Source organism: Podarcis muralis, chromosome 16, assembly GCF_964188315.1.
Source record: "Podarcis muralis chromosome 16, rPodMur119.hap1.1, whole genome shotgun sequence".
Lineage (NCBI taxonomy): Eukaryota > Metazoa > Chordata > Lepidosauria > Squamata > Lacertidae > Podarcis > Podarcis muralis.
In genome coordinates, this window is record NC_135670.1 from 40,236,224 (window position 1) to 40,263,979 (window position 27,756).

General features: G+C 44.7%; 2 protein-coding genes across 2 annotated transcripts in view; both read left to right on the plus strand.

Annotated features, from left to right (window-relative positions):
• The window catches only part of AACS (acetoacetyl-CoA synthetase), a 56,707-nt gene extending 36,846 nt beyond the window's left edge, over nucleotides 1-19,861 (plus strand). The window contains exons 13-18 of the mRNA XM_028709357.2: nucleotides 1,256-1,369; nucleotides 2,492-2,617; nucleotides 9,343-9,412; nucleotides 10,382-10,440; nucleotides 14,226-14,428; nucleotides 17,218-19,861. Coding sequence (XP_028565190.1) covers nucleotides 1,256-1,369; nucleotides 2,492-2,617; nucleotides 9,343-9,412; nucleotides 10,382-10,440; nucleotides 14,226-14,428; nucleotides 17,218-17,355 — 710 coding nt within the window. The 3' untranslated portion in view covers nucleotides 17,356-19,861. The remainder of the gene's footprint in view (nucleotides 1-1,255; nucleotides 1,370-2,491; nucleotides 2,618-9,342; nucleotides 9,413-10,381; nucleotides 10,441-14,225; nucleotides 14,429-17,217) is intronic.
• A 1,552-nt stretch (nucleotides 19,862-21,413) lies between these two features.
• Nucleotides 21,414-27,549, plus strand: B3GNT4 (UDP-GlcNAc:betaGal beta-1,3-N-acetylglucosaminyltransferase 4). Its single transcript, XM_028710975.2, has 2 exons — nucleotides 21,414-21,720; nucleotides 23,742-27,549. The coding sequence occupies exon 2, from the start codon at nucleotides 23,769-23,771 to the stop codon at nucleotides 24,849-24,851; it is 1,083 nt and encodes a 360-aa protein (XP_028566808.2). The 5' UTR covers nucleotides 21,414-21,720; nucleotides 23,742-23,768; the 3' UTR covers nucleotides 24,852-27,549.
• The last annotated feature ends 207 nt before the right edge of the window (nucleotides 27,550-27,756 follow it).

Below are 27,756 nucleotides of genomic sequence, written 5' to 3' on the forward strand. Positions count from 1 at the left end.
CAACATTTTCTTCAATTCATTGTAAATCATTTCCCAGAAGGCTTTTACTCTCTTACAAGACCATATGATAGAAAGTACTGTATTTACTCAGGGATGCGGGTGGCGCTGTGGTCTAAACCACTGAGTCTCTTGAGCTTGCCGATCAGAAGGTCAGCAGTTCAAATCCCTGCGACAGGGTGAGCTCCCGTTTCTCAGTTCCAGCTCCTGCCAACCTAGCAGTTCAAAAACACGCCAAAAAGTGCAAGTAGATAAATAGGTACCGCTCCAGCAGGAAGGTAAATGGTGTTTCCGTGCGCTGCTCTGGTTTCAGTGTTCCGTTGTGCCAGAAGCGGCTTAGTCACGCTGGCCTCATGACCTGGAAAAACTGTCTGCGGACAAACGCTGACTTCCTCGGCCTGTAAAGCAAGATGAGCGCAGCAACCCCAGAGTCGTCTGCGACTGGACTTAGCTGTCAGGGGTCCTTCACCTTCACCGTATTTACTCAGATTGAATGCTCACCTCATCTGGGCTGCAGGGCCAGTTGTCGTGGTGGGCTGGGGGTGCAGCCCGTGGAGTGGTGATGCTGGTACTCTCTGCTCTCTACTGAAGCCAGCCCATGCTAGTGGATGTGAGAAGCATAGAAGCTTCCTTATTTACTTGGTTCCACTTACGGATCACTTCCCACGAAAGCACTTCAGAGAAATTTCACAGTGAGAACACCGATAGAAACAATTGCGGAAACAACTCCCTATGTAGAAACAATGACAGACAGTTTTGTCTATAAAACAGAGTTTCATATCCGGTGCAAATACAGTCTGCATCTGTATCCTTAAACCAGTGTTAGACTATTGATCCATCTTGCTCATTATCTTCCCTTGACTGGCTGCTGGCTGTTGAGTAGAGTGGAGTCTTAACCCATCATCTACTCTCTGATCTGCTTATTTCTTTTAAACTCTGGAAACCAGGTTCTCTGCCACTGGGTTTTAGTCCATCAAAAGTTACCAGCCCAGCAGAGGACAGTTCTGATCCGTCAACCTCTGGGCTGCAGGCCTAGCACACTTTCACAGTCTCAATGACCTGGGAGTGAGGTCAATTCCAAGCGTATGCAGATTGATAATAATCAAACCATCATTTCAGAGTAATTGTACCACTAACGTGTTTTAAGCATGAAGGAGAGTTGCAGTTCAGCAACATCGGAATGGATGTATTTAAAGAGGTTTCAACCCTTTTGAGAGATGAGCTTATGGAAGTCCGTTCTGCCCCCCTCTCGTTTCAGGAGGCACAGATATAGTTTCCTGCTTTATGGGTCAGAATGTGTCCATTCCGGTTTACAAAGGCGAGATCCAGGCACGGAATCTGGGAATGGCAGTGGAAGCCTGGAACGATGAAGGTATTTCCCCCAGCCAAAGCTATCACTTTTTCCAAGTCAGAACTGTGGTTGGGGAAGAAGGGCTTCTGACAGCACAGACAACTTCAGGATCTCAGGGCGAATGGGGGCCCTTTTCTCATCCTCGCTGTCGGTTGTAAGGCTATGGGCTGGGGAAGGTTCTTTGCAGACCCCCACGTAGTTTAATGTGGGCTTAAAAAAGAAAAGGTATCACCAGAATTTATGGAGAGCCTTATAGCAGGGATGGAGCCTGGGTGTGGCCCTCTCTGGCCCTCGGGACTCTCCCAAGGCTGCCCACCTCACTTGTCCTTCTCTTCCCTTTCTGGGTGTTTTTGCCTGGCTGGAATGTGTCCTGGGATGATGATACAGTCGTACCTCAGAAGTCGAACAGAATCTGTTCCGGAAGTCCGTTCGACTTCCAAAATGTTTGACTTCCAAAGCAGCTTGGGGTTCATTGTGGGAAATGTAGAGAGAAATTAGTTCTCCCATTTCGCCTTTGTTGGATCCAAGGCCCCGTCTGCACTACATATTTGGAGCAGTATGATTCCACTTTAATCAGTTGTGGTTTTCCTCCAAAGGCTCCTGGAAACTAGTTTGTTATGGGTGCTCCTGAACAGTGTTAGAAGACTTCTATCCCTCTCCCAGAGCTACAGTTCCCAAAGTGGCTTAACAAGCCTCCTTCCCAGGAAACCTTGGGAGTTGTAGCTCTGTCAGGGGAATAGGGATCTAAAAACTCCCTGCACTCTTAAAAAAAGACACTTCCCAGGATTCTTTGGGGGATGCCGTGACTGTTTTAAAGTGTATGACCCTGCTTTCTAAGTATAGTGCAGATGGAGCCACAGTGGCTAGGCCAAGTCTTCTTCAGCCTTCTGATGTCCAGAAGTTGTTGAGCTACAGCAGTGTGGCCTGTGGTCTCAGGGATGTTGAAAGTTAGTCTGGCAACATCCATAGGGTGCCAGGTTGGGGAGGGCTGGGCTAAGTGATGACAGACCAGGTCTTATCCCACCTCCAAAGAAGCTGTAACAGGGAAGAACTGATCAATTGCCTGAGAAAATACTTGAGCTATGCATTCCAAGGGCTGGAGAGAGGGAAACGAGCCACCTTTGTTCTTGATCCTTACAACAGGCAAGCCCGTTTTGGGGGAAAGCGGAGAGCTGGTCTGCACCAAGCCTATGCCCTGCCAGCCAACACACTTTTGGAACGACGAGAATGGAAACAAGTACAGAAAGGCTTATTTCTCAAGATTTCCAGGTATGTATTGAGGCGGTGCTTTTTGTGTGTGTTGTGGGGGCACTTACAAAGCCTGCAGAACTAATATTTGAGCATGGCATTTGGGAACTGCTGTGGGTACCAATATTTGCTTGTGAAATTGTAAGCCCGAAAGCAGGGGTTCCTGCTTGTTTGCCCACCATCCCACCCCCTCACTTTGCTCTCTGCAAGTGCAGGGGCTGACCTCTTAATCTTTCTGGGGTGCTCCTTTCTCACAACTTCAGAAACCATCAGGGATCACAAACAGGTTTGATTTCTTTTTAAAAAGGGGTCTTCATTGTTGATTTGATAACTGAGGCTGCAGTCCTGTGCCCACAACCCACAAACTGTGGAGTGCTGCAAAAATGGTCTTCTGGGGTTCTGTTGTTGCTGCGTTCTAGAATATGGATGGTTAACCTGTTGTCCTTCAGATGCTGGTGGATTGCATCTCCCATTGGTCTCAGGCAGCAAGCACGATGTTCAGGGATGATGAGAGCAGAAGTCAAGCAACATCTGGAGGGTGACAAGTCCCCTCCCCTGTTTTAGAGGCTTGTCTGTGTTAGTCTGTTAAGCAAATGTGCAAGACTCTTAGGTTTTTTTTTTAAAAAACACACATGTATTTAAATATCTGCAGGTTCTCCTATAGGGAAGAAGGGGATGGGGTGTCACTGCCCACCTCTCCGCTGGCAGGAAGTCAAACTCTTTGAAAGGGTCAGCCAAGTGGGCTGGACAACCCCCCTCCACTCCAGGACGTTCTTGCCAGCAGCTCCTAGGGCTCATCAAAAAGCAAGTGGCAGAAAACACCATTTTAAAATGGCTTTCCTTTGCTTTCTCTGCTCCTTCACTGCAAAAATTATTCAGTCTCCTTCACTGCCTGCATTCCAGTGACCCAAAGCTTTTTCCCTTTCCAATCCTGGCTGCACGCATCCTGTGTGTAGTTGCCATCATTCACCAGAAGCTCCAGAGCTCACCTTCTAGCTTATTATTAAGCTCCTTAGTTTTCCTGCTGCAGCATCTCACCTGTTTTTGAGCAGGGCTTGCTGCATTTTTATCCTGGCTTTTAACACTGGCTTGAATTTAAATTGAAGTCGGATTTTCTAAATGGTTTTTAATAAGAGGAATAATGACATTTTTTTATTTATACCCCACCCATCTAGCTGGGTTACCCTCACCACTCTGGGCAGCCTCCAGCGCACACAATAATAATAATAATAATAATAATAATAATAATAAAACATAAAACATTAATAGTAAGAATCAGATCCTATATAAAAAGTCACAAAAACTTTAAAGTAAACAACTTATATCAAATAAAGTAATATTCAATAATCCATTAGAATCCAGTATTACATCAGCAAACAGTAATTTAACAGTTTACACTTATCAATTACCATAAAGAATTACTAATCTATAATCAATAAAATAACATTGAATTACAATGCATAAAATTCCACAAAGGGTCAACTTGAGAAACAAGGATACACAACTTAAAAGTTTATTTTTAAAAACTATCCCTGAAATCCTCTCTTCCCAGCTGTTTCTGCTGTTCTCAAAGTCAAGGTCTGGGAAAGGCTCCCGTCAGTCACTGGTGGACGAGGGGGGGTGCGCCCCGGGTGCCATGCCTGGGGGGGGTGGCGTGGCGGCACTCGCACCCCCGGTGGGCCAATCCTCTCAGGGGTGCCAGCTGGGGATGCGCCCCCCGGTGGGCGGCCCCCCAGAGGGTGATGCTCACATCCCTGGCAGCCAGCGCCACACGCTGGGTGTATTTGTGCGATCGGCGTGCGGCGCTGGCACCCCCAGGAGGATTGACGCCCCCCCCCAGGTGCACGTCATATTTGCCGCTCCAGCAGCTTCCTCCGCCACTGGGGGCAGTACTGGGTTTTATGGATATATAGTTGGTGAACCGCTCTGTGAGGCATTGTTGCTTTGAATATGTGTGTCGGGACCACTTGCTATTGCTGAACCACAACTCCCATCACCCCTGGACGTAGGCCATGCTTGCAGGGGCTGATGGGAGTTGTAGTCCAGCAACGTCAGGTGAGCCAGAGGTACCAACACTCTGGATGGCCATTTTAAGCTGTGATTCCTGCTTTGCGGGGGGGGGGGGGGTGGACTAGAAGGCCCTCGGGTCCCTTCCAACTCTATGATTTTCAGGAGTTAAATAATAATAATGCTAAAAATTATTATTATTTGACCATTAAAAAGGAAGGGAAAGAAGAAAAGGGGAGGTTAGGGGTAGGGTGACATGAAGAAGAAGAAGAAGAAGAAGAAGAAGAAGAAGAAGAAGTTGTTTAGAATTAAAAGGAAAAAGTGTGTGTGTGTGTGTGTGTGTGTGTGTGTGTGTGTGTAAAAATATAAAAGATTAAGGGAGAAGAAAGTATACAAGGGTAAGGATAGGAATTTAGACAAAGAAGTCAGGAAGACTATTTATAGTCAAGTGAAAAATGGAAGATGAGGTTAAAAATTCAAAAAGAAAAAATGTTTTTTTCTTTTCTTTTTTAATAACAACATCAACAAGGTCTAAAACCAAAATGGGAATTTTGTGTGGAGTTAAAGGTTTTCCCTGGCTTGGACTTTAGATTTATTTTGCAACGCGACCAGCATGGCTTTCTCTTGTTTCCCCGGGGGGGGGGGGGTGTTCAGGCACTGGTAATGGTGGTGACAGAGGAGGAGAAAGAAAAATTAATAATAATGGTAATAATAATAATGAAAAATAGAACCTGAAATAAAAGTAAAAATAAGGGGGGTACCCCAAGATGACCGTGAAAGGAGATCAGAAAGAAACAGGGGAGATAGTAAGAAGAAGAAGAAGAAGGGGTTTGGGCCCCCCCCCCCACCAAGGGGGAAAAACTGAACAAAGATACAAGGGAAAACCCTTGTCGGTTCAGGGCTCTTCTGTGCCCCCCCCCCCCATTTTCATCCTTTTAACAATACTGTATGCAATCCGTAATTTTGAAATTACTTTTCCATAACTTTTCCCAATCCTCCATTTATATATTATGTCCTATTATATATTATGTCCCCATGTAATCATTACTGATTTAACCTCCTCATCTTTGGTCTCCCATTCTAACAATCAATTATACATTTTCTTTAATAATTTATTGTTCTCTTCTATTATTTCTCTTTGGAATCTAGATACAGTATAACTAAATCCTTTCTTATTATCTTCTTTGAAGATCTAATTTAATTGTCGATGTTGCAGCCAATCATGGACTGAATCTTTTATCTCATCGTAATCTTTAAGTCTTATTTTCCCTTCTCTTTCTGTCAGTAAATCTCTATATGTCAGCCATTTTGCCTCCATATTTGTTCTTTTAATTTACATTGCCTCTGTTGGGGCCACCCACCAGGGTGTTTTTTGCTCTAACAAATCTTTGTTTTCCCCATACTTTTATTAATGCTTTCCTAATTATATGATTTAGAAATCCTTTGTGTATCTTCCCTTTATTATGCCTTAAATATGCATGCCAACCAAATCTATTATCATGTCCTTCCAGACCTAATAAATCGGTATTTTCTAATTTAATCCAATGCCAGATCCAAGTAATGCAGCTTGCCTCATAATAAAGTTTTAAATTTGGAAGAGAGAAGCCTTCTCTATCCTTAATATTTAATATTTAATATTTTATTCTCGGCTTCTTCCCTTTCCAGATAAATTTAGATATATATTTTTGCCATTTCTTGACGGAATCTGCATCACTTATTGTCTGGAATAAAAACAACATTTTTGGCAATACATTCATCTTGATTGCTGCAATTCTTCCTATTAAGGAGAGATTCATTCTTCCCCATATTTCTAGATTCCTTTTTATTTCATTCCAGCATCTTTCATAGTTATCTTTATAGATATTGATATTTCTAGTTGTGAGGCAAATTCCTAAATACAGTATTAACTTTTTTATGGGTTCTATTTCTGTAATTTGGGATAATTCTTTTTTATCTGCTTCTCTTAGATTTTTAACTAATAATTTGGTCTTGCTTTTATTTAATTTGAATCCTGCTACTTGTCCAAACTCCTGAATTTTTTCTGTTACTTTTGGGATAGAGTCTTTAGGGTCTTCTGCTGTGATTACCAGATCGTCTGCATAGGCTTTCAATTTATATGACTCTTCCCCTATCTTAATTCCTTCAGTATTTTCATCTGCCCTAATATTTCTCACCAGGACTTCTAATACCAATATAAATAATAAAGGTGATAACGGACATCCTTGTCTTGTGCCTTTTTGTATTCTACATTCCTCTGTTACCACCTGATTGACAATTAAGTTTGCTTTTTGGTCTGAATATATGGCTGGAATTCCTTTCCTAAATCTATTTCTGAAATTAATTTCTCCTACAATTTTTCCATAAATTCCTAAGAGACATTGTCAAAGGCTTTTTCAGCGTCTATAAACATCAATGCTACTTGTTTTTCATTTCTCACTTCCAGGTATTCTAGAATATCAGTGATATTTCATTTTTTCCCTTTTTTTGAATTTGCATTTTATTTATTTGTTAACATTCTTATATTACATCGATAAACATTGTCATATTACATTACAGGACTTACTATAATATAATTTCCAACATGTATACAAAAATTATATACAAATTTTATATACCTAGAAAGAAAATGAAACAAAAAAAGAACAAAGAGAAAAAACAAAAACAAATCCCCCCCATATCATATACATATACACTAGACTTCTTGTCTATCCCGTTGTATATTCCTTTTTTACAAATGAATGTACTCTTATTATTGTATATTTATTTATCTAATACATTCCTATATCAATATGTGCTCTTAGTCTTATTTTTCAGCTCATTCTCACTCCAACGTCATTCAAATGCTAGCATAGATAGCGACCCTTTACTGTATTTTTGAACATATGTTTTATATCTATCCCCCTTTTCCATAAATTTTTGTTTTGAATTGCCTCTCAGGGTATTTGTTATCTGCGCCATTTCAGCAAATTCTTGTAGCTTGTCATTCCAGTCCCTTATTGTCGGGGCTTCTTGTTCCTTCCCCCCCTTGGCCACCAAAGTCCGAGCTGCGGCCGTTGCACATAAGAACACCTCCCTAAAGGCCTGTCTTCTATTAGCCTTCGTCTGTATGCCTGGAAGGAATCCTGCCTGATCATGATGTATATAATCTTTCAATACTGATTTCATTCTGTTGGCCATTATGTTAGCAAATAATTTATAATCATTATTTAATAATGAAATTGGTCTGTAATTATTAACTGCTAACACATCAGCCTCTTGTTTTAGTATTAAAGTTATATATGCCTTTTTCTATGTCTCTGGGACTTTCCCTGAGATTAAAATTTCATTTATTATATCCTGTAATGGTATCACCAATTGATTATTTAATTTCTTATAATATTTTGCTGATAATCCATCTGTTCCTGGCGATTTCCCTGTTTTTTCCAGCTTGATTGCATCTAATATTTCCTGGCCATTTAAAATTGCTCATTTTTCTTCTGTTATCCTTGGCAGATTACTAGCCTTCAAATATTGGTCTATCGCCTCCTTTCCTATATAATTCTGTAGAATATTTGGAGCTGGTGACTTTGGACCCAGGATCCCTTCCTTGGTGGGGGGGGGGGTCTGGGATCGGAGTGGGATATGGGAGGTGGGGGCCCCACTGCCCCTTCTTGGCTCCCACCCTACTTTCCCTAGGCCCCACTTGGAAGCTGGCATGTAGCGCTCTCCCCTGGGCTCAGCGGTTCTCCTACCCCTTTGTCTATCCCCTTGTTTGTTTCAAGAGTTGGGGTGGACTTTCTAGCCCTTCAGCCGTTCAGTTTGGGGGCTCCTGGTGCGATACCATGTCCCTGGGTCCTGTTCATCGGTGGGTGGCCTGGAAGAGCACTTGAGATTGCTCCCCCAAGTCTGCCATCTTCCCCAACTCTGATTTCATGATCATATGGAGGGCCAACGGTTCCTGACCACTGGCCTGAAAGGTTATTCCAATGGTTCTCAAAGGGTGTGGCAGGAACTCTGACAGATGCAAAAGATCAGAAAAGACAAAAGCTTATTTGTGTTGATGAGGAGATAAGAGTTTGTCTGTCTTAAATTAGACCCAAAATTAAGGAGGCGAGCTAGTGGGGGAAGGGAGAAAGGAGGGACCGCCTCAGCCCGCCCAAGCCAAAATCCTGGACATATGCTTAAATATTTTAAAAATTCCCCCAGGTGCACATGTTTCGTGTACAAGATGACCCCCAATTTCTTACTAATTTTTTAAGCAAAAAACCTCATCTTATACCTGGAAAAATACGGTATATTTTGGGAATGACTTGTGTTCTTATGCAGTTGCATTGCTTTTTACTTTCTGGATGTCTCATGATCATATTATAAAGTAGTTGTGTTCTGTGTTATAAATCAAGCACTACTAGGATTTCTTATCAATAAAAAATTCAGTGTGGCACAAGCAAATATTTATTCTGAAAGTGTGGTCCAGAGGAAAAGGTTTGAGAACCACTGGGTTATTCAGTAAACAAAATAAGTTAAAAGGAGGGTCACTTGAATCCCCCTACAACCCTTCTAGTTTTCTGTGTTCTTGTAAATATATTTTTTAATTGAATTTATACACCGCCCTATACCCAAAACATTGTATTGTTTAGTTTTTTAATCTGTTCCATCAATTTCCACTGTTCTTGTGAATGTGAAAACAGATTTGAGTGCCATCCAGGCCTGGATTGTTGATAATTGACCTGGTTGCCCTCCATGTGGGTTTTTCTGGACAGGTGTCTGGGCTCACGGCGACTATTGCAAGATCAACCCCAAGACAGGAGGCATCGTCATGCTTGGCCGCAGGTAGGCCCATCACTTTGGCGTGACCATATGCGAGGGATGCTTCATGGCAGTTAGCAGAGGGGCTGCTGCGCACTTGTTGGCTGGGAATATAGGGACACATTGTCAGTCTGGCTCTGCTGACTGGCTGGCATTTCAGAGACTCCCTCCACTCTTTCTTCCCCCTCTCCTCTGTTTCAGCATCCTGTGGTCTTTGTCAGGTGGCACAACCTTTCCTTTGATGCAGGGCTGGCCCATGGCATACTGCTGCCCGAGGCAAAACAGCAAATGCCTCCTTCTCCCCCACGTCAAGTTGCATGATACCCAATCCAATGCCAAGCAAGTTGCTTTGGCATCTAAGGCAGGCTCCCAAGTCTCATCAGCCCCAGCCAGGGGAGCCGATAGTCTGCTGTGGCTCTCCCAGTGCAACGGCATCTGGGAGGGCTGCAGGTTCCTCTTCCTGTCTATAAAAGGCCCTTGGGTGGAGGAGTGGAGGAAGCTGCCTTAGTGAATCAGGCTACTGGTCCATCACACTCGGTATTGTGTACTGGCAATGGCTTGCCATGGTTTGGGGAAGAGTGCTTCTTCGCCCTCTTGAAGATGCCTGGGATGGACCCTGGATCTTCTGAGTACAGGGCAGATGCTGTGCCAGGGAGCTGCATCTCTTGCTCCTGCTGTACTGCAGTCCCCATAATTCTTTGGGTAGGACCCACAGTCATTAAACCTATTTAGATCTTTACAGTTCTTGTGGGCCTGTTGTTTATGTCTGTATAAAACGTTCTAATGGGTATGAATCTCTAACAAACAGCGGCCTCTTGGAATCCCAGCCTAAGGATCATTTTTTGTTGCCTATTTGACACAGTTGTTTTATTGAGAACCATGATAAATTCCCTATGTTTTGTCTCTTTTCATCAGACTGTGATTATGCTTTAATGATGCTTTAATAATGGTTATGCTTTTCCTCTGTGGTTTGTACTTGTTTCCTCCCCCCAGTGATGGCACACTGAATCCAAGTGGTGTGAGGTTTGGGAGTTCTGAGATCTATAACATAGGTATGCAATTTAATATTTATCCACTCTTCTTCCTCCCATTAATTACAGTATTGGCTAACTTGATTTCTCATTTTTCTATCTTGACTTCATTCAACAACAACCCTGTGCGGTAGAGAGCAGTGTGTGGGTGCTGTAGGATTTGAAGAGGCTCAAGCAAGCCAAGTCACGATTGGCCTCACCTGTAAGGCGTAGAGTACTGGGCCCTGCATGCACTCTATAAGTCTCTTCGTCTCTAAGAGTACAGTTGCCATTTCTTCACATGCCCTGCACTGTGGCTTGGTTCACACACAATGCTATGTTGTTGTTCATTTGGAATTTGCAAACCCAGCCCAGCAGACTAACTATGGCTTGTATTTTGCCAACAAATCACAATGTGAAGCCAAGGTTTCTTGTTGGTTTGAACTACGGTTTGACTTTATGGCCAAACTCAACAGTTTTGCCTAATAATGGTTTTTTTGGGCACCCGACCCCAGGCACAAAGTAATAGCAGCTAGAAATCAAACCAAGCTTTGGAGAAACAAGCTTGGCCTGTCTGCTCACCTAAGAAACCACTCATGCTTGGTTGCACAAACCATGGTCAAAGTGTGCAAACAATGGCTTAGTATTATGTGTGAGTGCAGCCATTGAGACTTTCCCTGAGAGGAAACTGCTCAGACAAATAGTGGCATTTTCAGGGATGGCTGCTTGCTTTTGGAATGCCCACCCATAGGAGGCACAACTGGCAGCATCTATTTTTAGGAGCCAGGCAAAGACGTAATTTGAAGGGTGGCATTGTGCCCTCTTTTAGCAGGGTGGGATCTGCAAGTCCTGCCTTTTACCTGTATAGCTGCATTTTTAGATCTCTATTGGATGTCCTTAATTGGTTTTAATGTAAGATACTTTGGGTCGCTTTGTAAAAAAAAGCAACCAACAAATATAATAAATCATCATCAGAATTTGTCCGTCTCTGTATTGTCTGCTCTGACTGGCATCAAGTATTGAAGGCAATGGGTTGGGAAATACTGCCCTGCAAATGTTGTTGGGCTTCCACCATCCCCAGTCAGCTTGACCCAAAGATCAGGGGTGATGAGGGGCTGCGGTCCAAAACATCTAGAGAGCGTCAGGTTGGGGAAGGCTCTTTAATATCTTAGACAGAGATTCTTTCTCATCATTTGCTACTTAAGCCTTTTACCTGGAGATGCCATTGTAGATTATCTCACGAAGGAACACCTGAGATACATGTCCAAGGTCTCCTGGAACCTGGGTTTGAAAGCCACTGGGCTGCACAGGATAATTTGCAAAATTGCTTGAGGAAAACTCTTGTTCTGGGTAGATGAGAGAGGCTTCATGATTTATTGTGAAGTTTACGCCCTGCCCTTCTTTATAAAATGATCCCAGGGCAGGTCACAGCCAAATGCTCGTGGTTTTAAGGTCCAGAATTAAATAGCCTTACGTTGTTCCTTTAGTTGGCACTCCTAAAGCAGGCTCTTAACAACATCAAAGGAGGCTTGCTCCATTACAGTGAATGGGGCACTGCCCCACTAGGCTAGTCTGCTCTCAGCACCCCCACCTGCCTGCTTTCTTAGCTGCATTCAGTTCAGAGGGCTGGCACTGCCTGAGAGCTGCCTCCTCCTTGGGCTCAGTGCTGCCCTTGGAGAACTGAGCAGGGAGGAGAAGGAAGGTGGGGACAAATCTAGAACTGGTTGTCTCTGCCTGCTGTTGCCTCTGGCGCCACCTGCTGTTAGTCTCCCTGCTTCTGCCCTGCCAGTCTCAATGGGTAGCAGCCACCATTCAGCAACACTGAGTCCTTTTTTCAACCACATTTTTTTTCCTTTTAAGCCACATGGAATGAAAGCATAGAGACACGTTGTGGTTGATGTCTTTATCAGCAAATGTGTGTAGCAAATCCTCATTTCGAGGGTTGCCTCAAACCATCTGGCGTGCCCCGTCCCAAGGCAGTTTGCTCTTTGCAAGAGTCCCCAGTGCCCACAGGGGCCCGGTTGTCTCTGGTGATGCCCTGTCAATGGATTCCTTTGAGGGTGCTTCACCGTCATAACTCTTGCGTGAGCACAAAAGTGATTGCCAGCCTGGTCCATGAAGTCAGTGGAGGGTCTGCAGGAATGAGGGCAGGAAAGGGGGAGGGCAGAAAACTCAGCAGTTGAGTGAAGCAAAGGACTGTTTGGCTGCAGGCCTGGTCCTCCAATGTGGGCAGCAGCTGAACTTTAACAGCCTTCCTTTCTCTCTCAACATCATCGCCCCCCCTTCTTTATTTTCTTGGAATGATCTCTCTGTTTGGCTCCCCCCTCCTTTTCTTTGGAGAGGGGAGGTGATTAGGAGAAACGGCAATTGAGAAAAGATAATATCCGTTTCCTATCACAATCACTGGCTATGCTGATGAGATACGGATTCCACAATGCCCAGAGTGCCCCCTTCCTCCTCTAAAGCTATTCAGCTGCCCAGGGGGAATCTCATCTGAGGTATTCTGAGATTCTTCAAGAGGAAGCAGGATAAGCATCAAAGAAGCTCCTACTTCCAATTCCTGCTTGAATGGCTTGGCACTCAGTTGTGTTATAATTTACTTTATGAATTCAATTCTGTTTTTAAAGTCTGCCTTTACTGCTGTTATTAATAAAGGCAGCATTTTATGTAAATCACTTTAAAAAAATATTAAGCAGTATATAAATCTTGATGGATGGATAAATAAATAAATGCCCTCTATTCTACCACTGGATTTCATACTGCACCTGTGACCAGCAAATTAATTATATTTGTATTCTGCCCAGCCAGTCAAGTTCATTGCGTGGTTTACATAAGTAGTTGGGGTCTAAGCTGGGAACCGCAGCTTAAGTGACCGGAATTACTTCTTACTGTGAATACATCTTATTTTAGTCTTGTTTCATAAAATAATCAACTTTTTCCTCCAAGGAGCTCATACATGATTTCCTTTCTCCCTTTGCCCCACCAATATTTTCTCCTCTTAACAAACTTGTGAGGTAACTTAGGCTGAGAGAGAGTGAGTGGCCAATCTTGACGAGTGGGATCTCTTCAGGCCTAACCAGACCCTTTAACTACTAAAAGGTAAAGGTAAAGGTACCCCTGCCCGTACGGGCCAGTCTTGCCAGACTCTAGGGTTGTGCGCCCATCTCACTCTATAGGCCGGGGGCCAGTGCTGTCCGGAGACACTTCCGGGTCATGTGGCCAGCGTGACGAAGCTGCTCTGGCGAGCCGGCACCAGAGCAGCACACGGAAACGCCGTTTACCTTCCTGCTAGAAAGCGGTCCCTATTTATCTACTTGCACTTTGACGTGCTTTCGAACTGCTAGGTTGGCAGGCGCTGGGACCGAGCAGCGGGAGCGCACCCCGCCGCGGGGATTCGAACCGCCGACCTTTCGATCGGCAAGTCCTAGGCGCTGAGGCTTTAACCCACAGCGCCACCCGCGTCCCCACTTTAACTACTACTTTAACTACTACTCCACACCAATTAAGAATCTAAAAGCCTCATCTGCCCTATACATTTAAAGAGGCACTATCCTGCTTTGAACAGTCAGGGCTTCCCCCAAGAATCCTGGGAACTGCCGTTAGTTAAGAGTGCTGAGACCATCCGTTCCCTCTGTACGAAGGAAAATGGGGACAAAACTAGACCAGGTTGGCTGTGCCTGCCATTGGCTCTGGTGCCATCTACCTGGTTAAAGTGTCAGCTGCCCCTGCAAGCCACCATGGCCTGGTTTTATAATGGGCACATATTTACTATTCCCTGCTGTGGGGGCACAAATAAGTCTAAGCCAAAATTTCCTTTGTCTCTTCAGTGGAAGCTTTTGAGGAGGTTTCGGACAGCCTCTGCGTCCCTCAGTACAACAAAGACGGCGAAGAAAGGGTGATCCTTTTCCTAAAGATGGCCACCAACCAGGAGTTCAGCCCAGATTTGGTGAAACGCATCAGGGAAGCGATCCGCGTCGCACTCTCTGCCCGGCATGTTCCCAGCCTCATTCTGGAAACTGAAGGCATTCCGGTATGTCAGCACAATCCTTTTTTCTTACTACTTGCTGCTGCTATATATATTTTTTCATATTTACCTTGGAATAGTCATTAAGGAGCACTTGTCATCTCTCTTCAAAGCCCCCACATGCCTGGAAATTTTAGTCTCTTATTTTTTAATTTAAAAAGTGGAGCGGAGTTTTATAGTTTGTCTGTGTTGCTTAGCAACTTGTGTGTGCTTTTCTTCCTGAATAAGCCTTCTCCTCTTTTTCCTCCTTTTTTTTTTAAAACAACTAAAAAAGAGTCCCCTAATAAACACCTCTCTTCAGTTTATAAATATACATGCGTCCTGTTGATATACTGAGAACTCTTGGGCGTTGCTGATAAGTATAAAATGAGATGATTGCCTTTCTGGTGTGCCAAAAAGCTGCTCCCCGCAAAAGCATTTTGGATAGTTCTGTTCTCTAAAAAGATAGGTTTTTGATTTGTTTTGCAGGAAGTCTCTCTTTAAAAAAAAACCTCAAAATATCTTGCAAAGCTTGTGACCTAATTTTTTCACAGCTGAAGGCTCCCAGAGACAAGTAAGGCCCGTGAATGAAGTTTTGATCTACTTCTGACTTTCAGGAACGTAGGAAACTGTCAGATCACTAGTCCATCAAGCTCAGTATTCTCCGCACAGACTGGCAGATCCTCTCCAGGCTTTCAGGCAGGAGTCTCTCCCAGCTCTACCTGGAGATGCCGAGAATTGAACCTGGGACCGTCTGCATGCAAGGTGGATGCCATGCCCCTGAGCTACGCCCCTTCCAGTGATAGCCTTGTTCTCCGTGACTTTGTCCAAGCTAGCACTGCCTCCCGTGGAAGCAAATTCCATAGTTTCAATTATGCACTGTATGGCAAGTACTTCTGTTGCCTGTCCTAAATCTCCCAACATTCAGCTTCACTGGATGGCCCCAAATTTCAAGCCGTGTACACACGACACCTTTTAAACCAGATTCAGAGCACTTTTCCCCCCTCAAAGAATTCTCAACAGAGTTAAAATTCTCACTGATCCTTAACTAATTACGGGGTCCAGAATTCTTTGATGGCGTTTTAATGGTATAGTGTGTATGGAGCCCTAGGGTAATGACTGAGGGAGAAGAGCAGTATTGGACAGACTTTAAAAATGATGTTGAGTTAATCACTCATGGCTTCTCATATATATATATATATATATATATATATATATATATATATATATATATATATATATATTGTGTGTAAGAGAAGAGAGGCAGAGATTTCACACATGGCTGAATCCCAACCTGTTGCATTTGGGAAGTTGTAGGACTGCAACTTGCATCCTGCCTTCCCATTGGCCCATGGAGTAAGCTTGTTCGTTTATAGAAGCATTTATTATACTGCCATATCATTAAAGATCTTGGTGTACAACAAACGAAATACCATTTAAAAGTAATATAAATAATAATTAAAGTGGCTGGCTAATTAATCAGTATGAAAAAGTCTCCAATAGAGGCCTGGAAGTCAAAGAAGCAAGGATGCCTCCTGCCACATCTCTGCATGAACCATGTTCCACAGCATGAGGCCAGCAGCACCAAATGCCCCACTTCCAGTTGAGGCCAGTCGGGCCTCTTTAACATGGAGGGCAACTAACAGCACTCCTCAAGATGATCTTGGTGATCCAGCAACTTCTGCAGGGCACCACGTTGGTCTAGCCAGTACGTACTTTAATGGGGTTGTTATAGTGTCTTGCCAGCCTGGGGCGAGCTGATGAGTGTGGCAGAATCGCTCACCCACATTATAGAAGCCATTGTCTTCAGCTTTTTGGTACCAGCATGTTTTGCTTTAAGCCACACTTTGCCCCAGCCTGCCTCCCTGAAAAGCAGCATCATCAGGCCCAGTGTGTGGGGTGGGTCTGGTCCTGATCTCTAGTTGTATGCTCCCATCCCTCTGCAAAAAAAGCTATGGAAGATCAGCTTCAAATGGCTCCATAAACTGAAACGAAAAAGGAAAAGGAGGCTTTGGGGTGTTTATATGACAGCTGGTTACCTAGGAGTCCTAGTTTAGATCATTAAGTAGCCAACACTCTGAAGGTATGTATAACTGAATTCTAATCACATTTTGAGGTAAAATATGTCCCTACAAGAAAGCACTCAGAGCTGCATTCTTGCTTTCCTCCCATTCTTTTTGTTTTGTTTTGTTTTGTTTCCTGCCTTTCTCCTTTGACCTATGCTTTTTTTGTCAAATATAACTCCTGGATCTGCAAAACAGTATTTACCTGCCACTGACCTCCCTTTTGGGAGCAGAGAGCTTACTGTTTCTTCGTGAGCCAGTGTGTAGGAAGAGTGGACTTTCCAGAGGCATCTGGCTGGTGACTGGGAGAGAACTGGATGTGGGATGCAGAACTTTTAACAGTCTGCAACCCAAGCAAGCACATTTATTGCTGGTTAGCCAGTCAGGCCTTTTGCATACACAGGCAATGTGATAGGTATTACGAAACACATGGAACCATAAGAGTATAATTAAAATGATACCATTACAGTAACTCAGTTACATATATTAACTTGTGATTTGGTGTCTTGGAGTCATGATCACAGCATCACCGTTTGCCTAGCAGTGGCTACTAGGCATGATGGCCAAATTTTCCCTCTGCTGCTGGAGGCAGCGATGCTTCAGAATACCAGTTTCTGGAAGCTGCAGAAGGAAGGAGGGCTCTTGTGGTCATGTTCTGGTTTCCCCCAGGCATCTGGTTGGCCGCTGGACTAGGAGGGCCATTGGCCTAAGGCAGCAGGCAATTCTTATGTCCTTATCTGCTTAATTTCACAGTACACAATAAATGGGAAGAAAGTTGAAGTTGCTGTCAAGCACGTTATCGCCGGGAAGGAAGTGGCTCAGCGGGGCATCTTCTCCAATCCAGAGACCCTGGACCTTTACCGAGACATTCCTGAGCTCCAGAACTTCTGAAGGAACCTGCCTTTTCCCCATCTCTGTGTTTGTGTGTGCGCGTGTGTGCGTGTATGGTTTTGTACTGTGTATATAATATGTATATGGACGCTGTATGCAAAAGAAACTATTTAAGCAATGGTGTTTCTTTTGAAAAAGGAGAAACGCTGTTTTGATTTGCCAAGTGCTTCATGAAAAGGCTTCTGGAAGGGCAGCCCTGCAAATTTTGGTGTATCGGCGTTGCTTTCCTTCCAGCCTAGAAGATCTAGCTTGCCTCTTTTTAGATGCAGCTGGGTACAGAGACTTTTTAAATGATCTACACTAAAAAAATGTGTCTTCTAGTTTGAATTTTATCTTTTAAAATCGAGGAAATAGGGTGGTAGGCATATATACCATTTGATTATGGTTGGAGGTGGGGCACCTGAGATGCTGTTGGACTCCAACTCCCATCAGCCTCAACCAGCATGGCTAATTGTCAGGGATTATAGGAATTGTAGTTCAGCAGCATCTGGAGGGCTGCATGTTCTCATTCCTGGTTATGGTTTAAAACTGCTCAAGATTCTAGGAAACTACTGGTGGCTTTTCAGTGGGAAGACTAGAAGACTATGGGCATGTTTCTCATGCTTGCCACTGTTCTTCACTTGAGGTTTTTTAGGCAATGGGGATGTTGAGTGTGATAGAAAGAGTGCATTCTCAGTGGTGATAGTGCCCAGTAGGCTTAGATAGCAGCATTCTGAAGAGCTGAGGGTGTTTTCCCTAGACCACATCCCCCAATCCTCAACAGGAGACGGGGGATTGATCTGTCACTGACAATTGCATGTGGGAAGCTTTCCCAGATGCAAGGAAGTGTTCACAGCAGCTGGATTCACTTTATTTTTACTTATTATTTTTTAAATAAAGAGATTGACTTCTGGCTCTGTGTTTAAAACTTTTTTTTATTTTTTAGAAATACCTCTTTTTAAGATTAGCTTTTAGGATTACTTTTGGACTTCTGCTTCCATCGGAACCAGCCAGAAAAACACCTGGAGGGCACCAGTTTGGCAAAGCCTGTTTTGGAACAGAGCACAGATTTGCTGCCACTGTTTGAAATAATACTTGACTTTCCTGCTAAAATATGAAAGGTTGCAGCCCTCATTTAGACACATCTTGCAACCAGTGGAACCGGCTAGCAGTGACTAGCAGATCGTTCCATCAGTTCCCCGGGACTTTGGGTTGGCACCAGGATTTCAATGCCTCATCTTCCCAGCCCTCAGTCTCTTTTGGAGAAAGGGGAGATGCTGGAATTAGAAGCATGACTATGCACTTAGTTTCATGAAACAGTTTTCCTGCTTTAAAATTTTATACAGATCTGAAGAAAGCAGGTCAATGTGGTTTTCATGCACAACCCGTTGTGGATCCTGAGCGTGGAAGTAAACGGCAAAGTCACTGATCTTGTACATCCCCATTTTTAACTGTGTGTGGGCTAAAGGAGGACATTGTCACCAGTGAAGGTCAGTGTGGTGCTCTCTGGATGCTGATGGATGCCAGCTCCCATCAGCCCAGCCTGCGTAGCCCAGTGGTCAAGGGTGATGGGCACTGTGGTCCTTGCAACACCTGGAGGGCATCGCATTGGCTCTTGAACCTTTTCTTCCACACTGCCAACAGCAATGGTAGCTTTGGCAGAACACATCCCATAGAGACTTTGGGTACTTAGCCCCCATTTGCCTGTGTTGGTTTACAAGTAGGGCCCAGGAAATTGGGTATGTAAGCGGGAGAGTGCTGGCAGAACCTCTCTTCCATTAGCTGCTGGTGGACTTGGAAAGGAAGTTTGAGAGCCCTTTATCTTAAAATCAGGTCACAACCACACCATCTGTTTAAATCACATGGCTTCCCCCAAAGAATTCTGGGAACTGTAGCTTTGCAGGGGGAGTATGTGAATGCTCCTGGGGTTACTTGAGCTGGAGAGAAGCCATGAGCTTGAAATGGTTGTGACCTCGGCTTTTGTGGGAGAAAACGAGAGAAGAGAAAAATAGGTGTGGAGAGTCCATGAGATTAAGGCTTAATACCAGGGCCAGAAGAGAAGCCCCTTTGTGGGCTGGATTGAGTATACAGGCTGCCGGCTGCCTATCCTGTGTCCCAGAAACGCTCAAGACCTTTGTGTTTGGTGGCCAATATGAGTAACTTCCTTTCTTTAAAATAATAACCCTACCGTGTGATCTTTTGGGGGCGTGAGGGGGGGAGGTGGAAGGAACTGTTTCTTGGTGCTTTGTAAAGGGATTTCCCCCCTAATAAAACAAATTGTTACTTGTGTATGGAAAACAACTAAACAGATTTTTTATGGTCCATTGTGTTTTTCATAATGGAAGATGTAGTTGTGTGAACTCTGCGAGAAGGAAAGGTTTGGTGCTTCAAAAACTCCTGCGTTATTTGGAATGATTGGTGAACAAATTCTGTCTTGGATCCCTCCCCCCTTTTTAAAATCACGTTGAGTGATCTCAGTGATGCTTTAAGGAATTTAAACTTAATAAAACTGCAGAATAAATTCTCATCTTTATTGTGGAGTGAATTTATCATACTTTGTAAGGAGCAGAGGTCAGTAAATCCTCCCTTCTTCCCTCCTCTTCAGCTTCTCCACACTGCTGCTTCTCCTAGTCCAGGCAGGGGGGGGGTTGTAGCCTGGGGGCCACATTCCCTCCTGGACAGCCTTCTGAGGGCCATGTGCTGTGGTGGGTGGGGCCAGTCAAAAGTGGGCGGAGCAAGAAACGTAAATGTTGCCCCATACAGTAGGCCAGTTTCTCCACACACTCAAAGCTCCCTTCTCTGTCCTCCATGTAGGCGATTCTCTCCGTTCCGTGCCCACCACACATTCAGAGGCCCCCGGAAGCAGGCATTGCATCATCCTTGCCGAAGGAAAAGAGGTTTCATCACAGAGCCTTGAGAAGGGGGGCAAAAGTGAGGCTGCATCATAAACTGGGCTGCTGTCCCTTACAGGGATCAGATCTGCAACCTTGACATGATCAGCACCACACTGTAACCAAACGAGCAAGTGCTCTTTATTGGGCATGATTTGTCAGGGTGGTTATACATGACTCTGCTTTCAGTAACGCTGGCACATGCAAACGCTTTGGGGCAGGCATATGGCTTCATTTCCAATCAGTGCGTGTCCCATAACTTCCTCCTGAAATTCTGTATCTTTTCAGAGCATACATATTCTGAGGTTGCTTTATTTGTGTGTGTCCTGATGTTGTTGCCTCTCCAGACCCCAGTAACACTGCAGCAGTATCACAGAACAACTAATAAAATGGAATAATTTGCACACTCTCCTGCTTAAATCCAGCACTCGTGCATTATTTTTGCTGCACAGCACCCCCACAAAAATCACCAGTCTGGAAAAACCCTAATATTGCAAATAAAGACACCATAAGTCCGTGTGGGGCTGCTGTCATTTAATTTCAAAGGTGAGATACCTTTGCAATGTGATGGCAGTTGTGGGGAGTCCTACTGCTCAGGAAAAAAGGAGTAGATTCAGTTTTGACAATGTCCCTTCTATATTTTCTAATTTATGCATGTAAGACTGCAGGTTTTGTTGGAAGTTGATCAATGCCATTTTATTATAAAATCAATAAAATATTCTAAAAAGAGAGCGGTGCTGAGTACACCCCTGGTCCATGCAAATGGTATTCCTGCCTGGGGCATCCACAGTACTGGTCTCATCTCACCTGCACCGCCACAAAGCTGCCCATGACCAAGTTCCTCCAAAGCCTTGCGCCCCCAGCTCCTTCTCCGGCATTCTTAAGCGTACATGTATTCATCATTCATGCAAAATGGCTGGCACTTACAAAGCACTGTGATCTTTATTAATTAGCAAATATGGAATAGTACATTAATTTGGTAGTTTGTTAAGAGTCATTGGGAATTGTAGCTCTGCTTGGGGTAAACTTTACTGCCCAGAATTCTTTCAGGGAAAGAATGTACTTTGAATATTCTTTAAAGGCATCATGGGTCCATAGCCTAGGGGTGTAGGGGGGGGGATTCAGCACTGCTTCCAGTCCCGCGGGGCGGGGGCGGGCGGACTCCGCCCTGGACGAGGGAAGGCGGCTCCCCGGAGGAGGAGGCGGCGAGGGCGGCCGGAGCCCCGCTGGGAGGAAGGGCCAGGCAGCCGGCCGGGCGGGGGCGCGGGGCCAGCGGAGAGTCTTTGCCGACGGGGACCTGGCGGATTTCTGCCTGCCTGCCGGCCGGCCGCCCCCTTCTGCTCGCCTCCGCTCTCTCGGAGGATTGCAGCGGCCCAGCCGGGATGCGCAGAGACTTTTCTCGCAGGTTTTCCCGAGGGTTTTGTTTTTCTGTCCTGAGCCTGCTCACCTGGAAGCAGCTGGGGAAATTTAGGCTTGGCTGACAGCTTGCAAAAAGGTAACACTGATTTATCATTTTATTTATTTCTTATAAAAATACATCATGAAAAATTTAAAACAAGTTAAAAACAAAAGGAAATTAAAAACAGACACCAGTAGCCCATGCTTGGAGTCATCTGTATAGGCCTGGCAGAAAAGTTTTCAGCAGGTGTTTAAAAGTTGGCACAGGAGGTGCCTGCTGACTCTCCAGTGACAGAGAGTTCCACAGGACTGGGCCAATGACACTTCCATATGGATTGCTGTACTGGGCAGTCTAAAAGAGACAAGGCTTCATGACAGCAGGGCATGTAGTACAGCACAGTCTCCAGGGAAGGAGCGCCAGACCTTTATTTAGAAGTATGTGAGCCAGGATTGGCGATGAGGCATCACACTTTGTAGTTACTTGCACAAAAATGAACTTTTGGGTGGAGGTGATGGTGGGGCATCTCATGGGGCAGAAGTGTGCACACTTCTGTATTAAAGCTTAATAAGCAACTAGGAACCACATTCAGCCACAGGGTTTTGAAGTCAGGCTTGCCTCTTTTTTAACCAGAGTAGGCCACCACACAAGAACCCTGGTTTCCTGCCCAGGTGCTAGATCAGCCGGCCAATGCCCCTTTAGGTGGCACTCAGGCAATCCCTGCTCTTTGTTGCTAATAGTCAACTGCTTGTAAACGATGCTAATTGAGACTTCCTTTGGCTGTTGGGAGCAGCTCCATGGACCACCTGGTTTCACAATGAGACTCTTGTGTGGTCCACAGCAGCTGGTCTGTGTGGTTGAACTTGCACCATGACAGCTGGGGGAAGGAGCTCTTCTGCTCTGCACCCAGAAAACTCAAAACCTGAAGATCTGTAACTGCCTCTTGCTTATTTTCATCATTTTTCTTTTCCATCAGTTTCTTCGACCAACTGGCAACTTGGAGGCATCTGTGTCAGTTTGCATCAGCAAGTGTTTAGGTAGCTGGGCAGCCACTTGCCTTTATTCTGATGCTCTTGGGGCAGAAATAGTTAGAGAAATGTTAGCTAAGGAGAAAAGAACATAGTTGTGTGGTGACTGAGGGAGGGGGTAAGTGAGTGCAGATTATAGGAGCAGAACTAGGAGCTTGCGTGTGCCTGAGAGAGGGATTCTGATCCAGAGCTTCATGTCTTTTGCAGTACACAGATGGAGCTCTTGTGCAAGTAAGCTTTGCCACTGATTTTACTTGCAAGGCACAGCTCCATGTGGGCCATGGAAGGTGTGTATTACACTAGGTATTACACTATGGTGAAATCATAGGTATAACCTCACTTGCACGTAACACCGTTTGTGAATTGGATTCCGCTCCATCCCACTAAGAGTCCTAGTTTTGAGCCAAATGCCTCTATGTCTTCAGTTGTGTCTTTTTACAGTCATGAGAACTACTCATTTGCTTTTTGTGTGTCTGGTGGGTTGCAATGAAAGTGGCAGTTCTTGGAATCTGATGCCTGCGTGGAGCTAGTCATGTTGGCTCACCCAAAATGAATGCCCCGCTTAGGGTAGAAACACTGAGAAATTATGTCCTGGTAAAAACAATAGCAAGGGCCTCAGGAAGACAATTTACAAGGATGCTGAGGTAATAAGCAGGTCTGCAGTATTTAATTGATTAATCTAACCAATTAAAAAAACCCTTTGATTACATAGTGCTCTTTGATTAATCTGTAGCAGATTTGACATACGCATAATCTTAACAATATGAAGTACTCATAAAACTGAATTTGGCAACTACTGTTTCCCTCTCTTCAGCAAGGAACTGTGTTGTTGCTTCAGCATTATTTTTGCTCAGATTCAGATTTGTTCAATTAATTTGCTGAAACTCATACTATTTATTTGCTAAGATTTCTTTAATTGGGTTGACAGCCCAAGTAATCGGGTGTGGGGTTGTGTGATTTTATCAAGGTAGTAGGAATCCCACCTGTGCTCATAGTATTTCAAACAGAACAGATTTTGTGCTCACTTGCTTAACTTAATACAGAGCACATGGAAAAGTAACCTCACAGTTGTCCTCCACCTTTGTCATGTAGGGGTTCAGTTCTCCGACATTGGTTGAGATGCAGACCAGGATGAGAAGATTCTCGGTGTACATCTTACCAGCTCTATTACTTGCATGCTTGGTCTACTTAAGGAGAGATGCCAAGCTGGTGGCGTCTTTGGCAAACAGAGAACTGCGCAGGCCAAACGTAAGCGTTCCCAAGCTGGTGAAATCAAGCAAATGCTTGCCAGACATGATGGTCGCGAATTCCTTTCCCTCCCTCCCTGAGGTTCACCGTGTTTTCTTAACCTATAAACACTGCCGGAATTTCTCGACATTGCTGAAGCCCTCCAGATGTGCTGCAGAGACCTTCCTCCTGCTAGCAATCAAGTCCACCCCTGTGAACATAGACCGCCGCGCAGCCATCAGGAGCACCTGGGGGAAGGAGGCCATTATTGGTGGGAAATTGGTGAGGCTCCTGTTCTTGCTGGGCCGCTCAGAGATCAAAGTTCAGGCTCACTCCCTCCACCAGCTTTTGGCCTATGAAAACCTGGAGTTTGACGATATCCTCCAGTGGGATTTTGTTGATAACTTCTTCAACCTGACACTAAAGGAGCTGCATTTCCTTCGGTGGGTGGCAGAGGACTGCCCCCATGCCTGCTTTGTGTTGAAGGGCGATGATGATGTCTTTGTGAACACCTACAACATTGTAGAGTTCCTTGAGCATCTGGACCCTGACAAATACCTTTTTGCTGGGGATGTCATCAGCAAAGCCCGGCCAATCAGGAACACCAACACCAAGTATTTCATCCCAGAGTCAATGTATCCGGCATCCTTCTATCCACACTATGCTGGTGGCGGCGGCTATGTCATGTCACGGCTGATGGTGCAGCAGCTGCAGGTGGCGGTTGAGGACACTGAGTTGTTCCCAATAGACGATGTCTTTGTTGGGATGTGCTTGGCCAAAATGGGGATCATCCCAATGCACCATCCTGGCTTTAAGACCTTTGGAATCCAGAGGCCCTTTAATCCCTTTGATCCCTGCCTGTACAAAGAACTGATGATTATACACAAACTGAACCCAACGGAGCTGTGGGTCATGTGGACGTTGCTGAAAGACGACAACCTCCGATGTGCCACGTCAGTAACTCAGAAACTATAGGATAGATTAGGATGTGTCTGGTGCAGTAAAACTACCAGACTGAGACTTTGATAGGAGCTGGCTTAAATTGATATAAACAGATATCTTTCCTTTTTTTTTTAAGATTATTTATGGTAGAATAATTTTATTGCACTGATTTCCCACCCCCGAAATTGTTTACAGATGTCCTCAAAAGTTAGCAACCTGCCATGCCCAGAGGCAGCTGCGGAGGAGGAGGGGGGGGAGGGTTTGCTTTCATGCTTTTCCTGGTAGCATCTTCTCCCTGGTACTGGAGTAAATGGCTGTGGCCAGGCTCTCCCTGCATCCTAAAATAAAGTCGTCTCTTGTTTCTGTTTCTTTGGTTACCTGCTGCACCAGCTTCACCTTGACTGGAAGTACTCATCAGGAGTACATTGGTTCATAAAGAGAAAAAACTTCAACTTGAGAGAAAACATTAAAAAATCGTATTTTCTCTGTTGAAGCACTACGGTCAAAGGTCAAGCAACCAGTGTAATACTTTTGGCAGTCTTTGTAAATGTCTCACTAGCGAATATGTGAAGTCTCAAATATTCTGGGGGATTGTTGATTGCAGGATGTGGTCTGAGGGCACACAAAATGGAGCTACGCAGGTTCAGTCTGTTCAGTGCCTGATAAGGCTATCAAAGACTACCAGCCATAATGACTATGTTCTTCCACTACTGTCAGAGGAAACGTCCCTCTCAGCACCAGTTGCTGGTACTTTCAGATGAGGAGACTGCTATGATACGCAGGTTCTACTCATGGGCTTCCCAGAAGAGCAGGATGCTGACCACTGGCCTGGTCCAGTAGACTCTTTTTATAAGCAGAGAGCACCAGTGGATACCCTGGGTTACATGATGGTGAAAGGCAGGGGTTTTTTTTTAACAGAAAAGGCACAACTAATAACATTCCCCATCAGACCATCCCCATGTCTCCTCTACACAGGTTTAAAAGGTAAAGGTACCCCTGCCCGTACGGGCCAGTCTTGACAGACTCTGAGGCCGGGGGCCAGCGCTGTCCGGAGACACTTCCGGGTCACGTGGCCAGCGTGACATCGCTGCTCTGGCGAGCCAGAGCCGCACACGGAAACGCCGTTTACCTTCCCGCTGGTAAGCGGTCCCTATTTATCTACTTGCACCCGGGGGTGCTTTCGAACTGCTAGGTTGGCAGGCGCTGGGACCGAGCAACGGGAGCGCACCCCGCCGCGGGGATTCAAACCGCCGACCTTTCAATCGGCAAGCCCTAGGCGCTGAGGCTTTTACCCACAGCGCCACCCGCGTCCCCTACACAGGTTTAGATCAGTTTAAAACATGTTTAATAATTTTCATGGCTTCCAGACGAGGGATGAGCTTGTAAAAGTACAAATCCCATAATTCTCAGGGAGAGAGGACCCACAACAGCTAAACTTGTTAAAATGTGTAGTGTTGCTAGACCATTGGAGTCTCCTACAGTAGCAAGCCACCTTGGCCTTGGCATAAAGTCCAGGGGTATTTTGAGCTGTTCTTCAAACTCAGGTGCTTCTCTTCCCAATTTGAGGGCCCTCCAGATGTTTGCACTTCATTAGCAGTAGACAGGGGTCAAGGAAGATGGGGTTGTACTTAAGCATCTGGAGGAAGGAAGGTGCAGAGTGCTTCACTAGGCCTGGGTCACTGGACTCTGAAGATAGAAACCCCGAATTGTCTTTTACGGTAACCTCTGTATTAACCTAAGGGGTAAGTCACTGTGCTGTAACAAAATACATGTTGCACAATATATTCATGCCTAACCAAGAGCCATAATATGTCTTCATGGTTTTCATGTTTCAGTAGTCATTTTTCTCACTGGAATTTGGGCAGGAAAAGTACTGTGTGTTGGGGATGGAACTGCAAATAACCCTGGCTTGCTTCGTTTCCTTCCCTTTCACACCAATGCTGAATTATTTGGAAGAATAGGGGTTGAACTCCCATGTGACAACAGAGAATAATGGATAGAAGAAATGTCTATGCAGCATTTAAAATTAAAGATTGCAGGGAGACGGGGAATAGAAAGTGGGCAATGCAGCTGATCACCTGCATGTGTGAAGTGTCTCCAGGTGACCAGCTGGTGGGGGGGGGGGGGGAGATGTTAATAAATAGGAAAACCGTTTTTTCTTCTTCTCCCCTTCACCCATTTTTTAGTCTTGTCAGCTCCATAAATTTACATAAATAGGGTAAGTGAACAGGCTAGTAAAGATGTTAATGGGCAGGTAACTTTCCTGGGCTTAGTTGTAAGGGTGATGTGCATTACAAGCACACATAGACACATCTTTTCATATTATTGTTGTTGAAATTAAAATCCTAGTTCAAATTTCTGTATTGATTTTTAAAAATTATTATTATGCAATGTCATCAGCAAGGTTGGATTCTCCCCTCCTTACATTTTCTCAAGCTGCATCTTTTGCATTCCCCTCTCCTGAAAATCTCTGGGCCTTCCATGCTGCAGTTTTTGTTTTGATGGACTGCCTTGTCGTCTCCCAAAAAGCATCATGCATTGTCAAACAGCAGAAATCCAAATCATTGCAGACAAGGCCCACAAGTCCCGGCTGTTCCTTTTAGCATACCTTTCCTGTATTTTAAAAAAAGAACTGTGACTACTTTCTTTTCTGATGCAATCTGATTTATGCTTCCCTAAAGTTGGGAGCTGGTGGCTGGAGAATAGAACATTAAATTTCGTTTGCAATCTATGAGAACGGTGTCTTTCTTGGGGAGGCATAGATGTGTTATTATTTTTGCAATTAGTGTGTTCATGCAGGGCTGTAATTGATAGCAAGGGGCATTCAATTATGGTGGTATGAAGAGGAGATGAAAGGACACTTGTGGTGTGTCTCTTGAGCCATGATGCGTGCAGCAGTGAGAAGTGAATGTTTGTGTGCAACAGTTCCATCTGACCA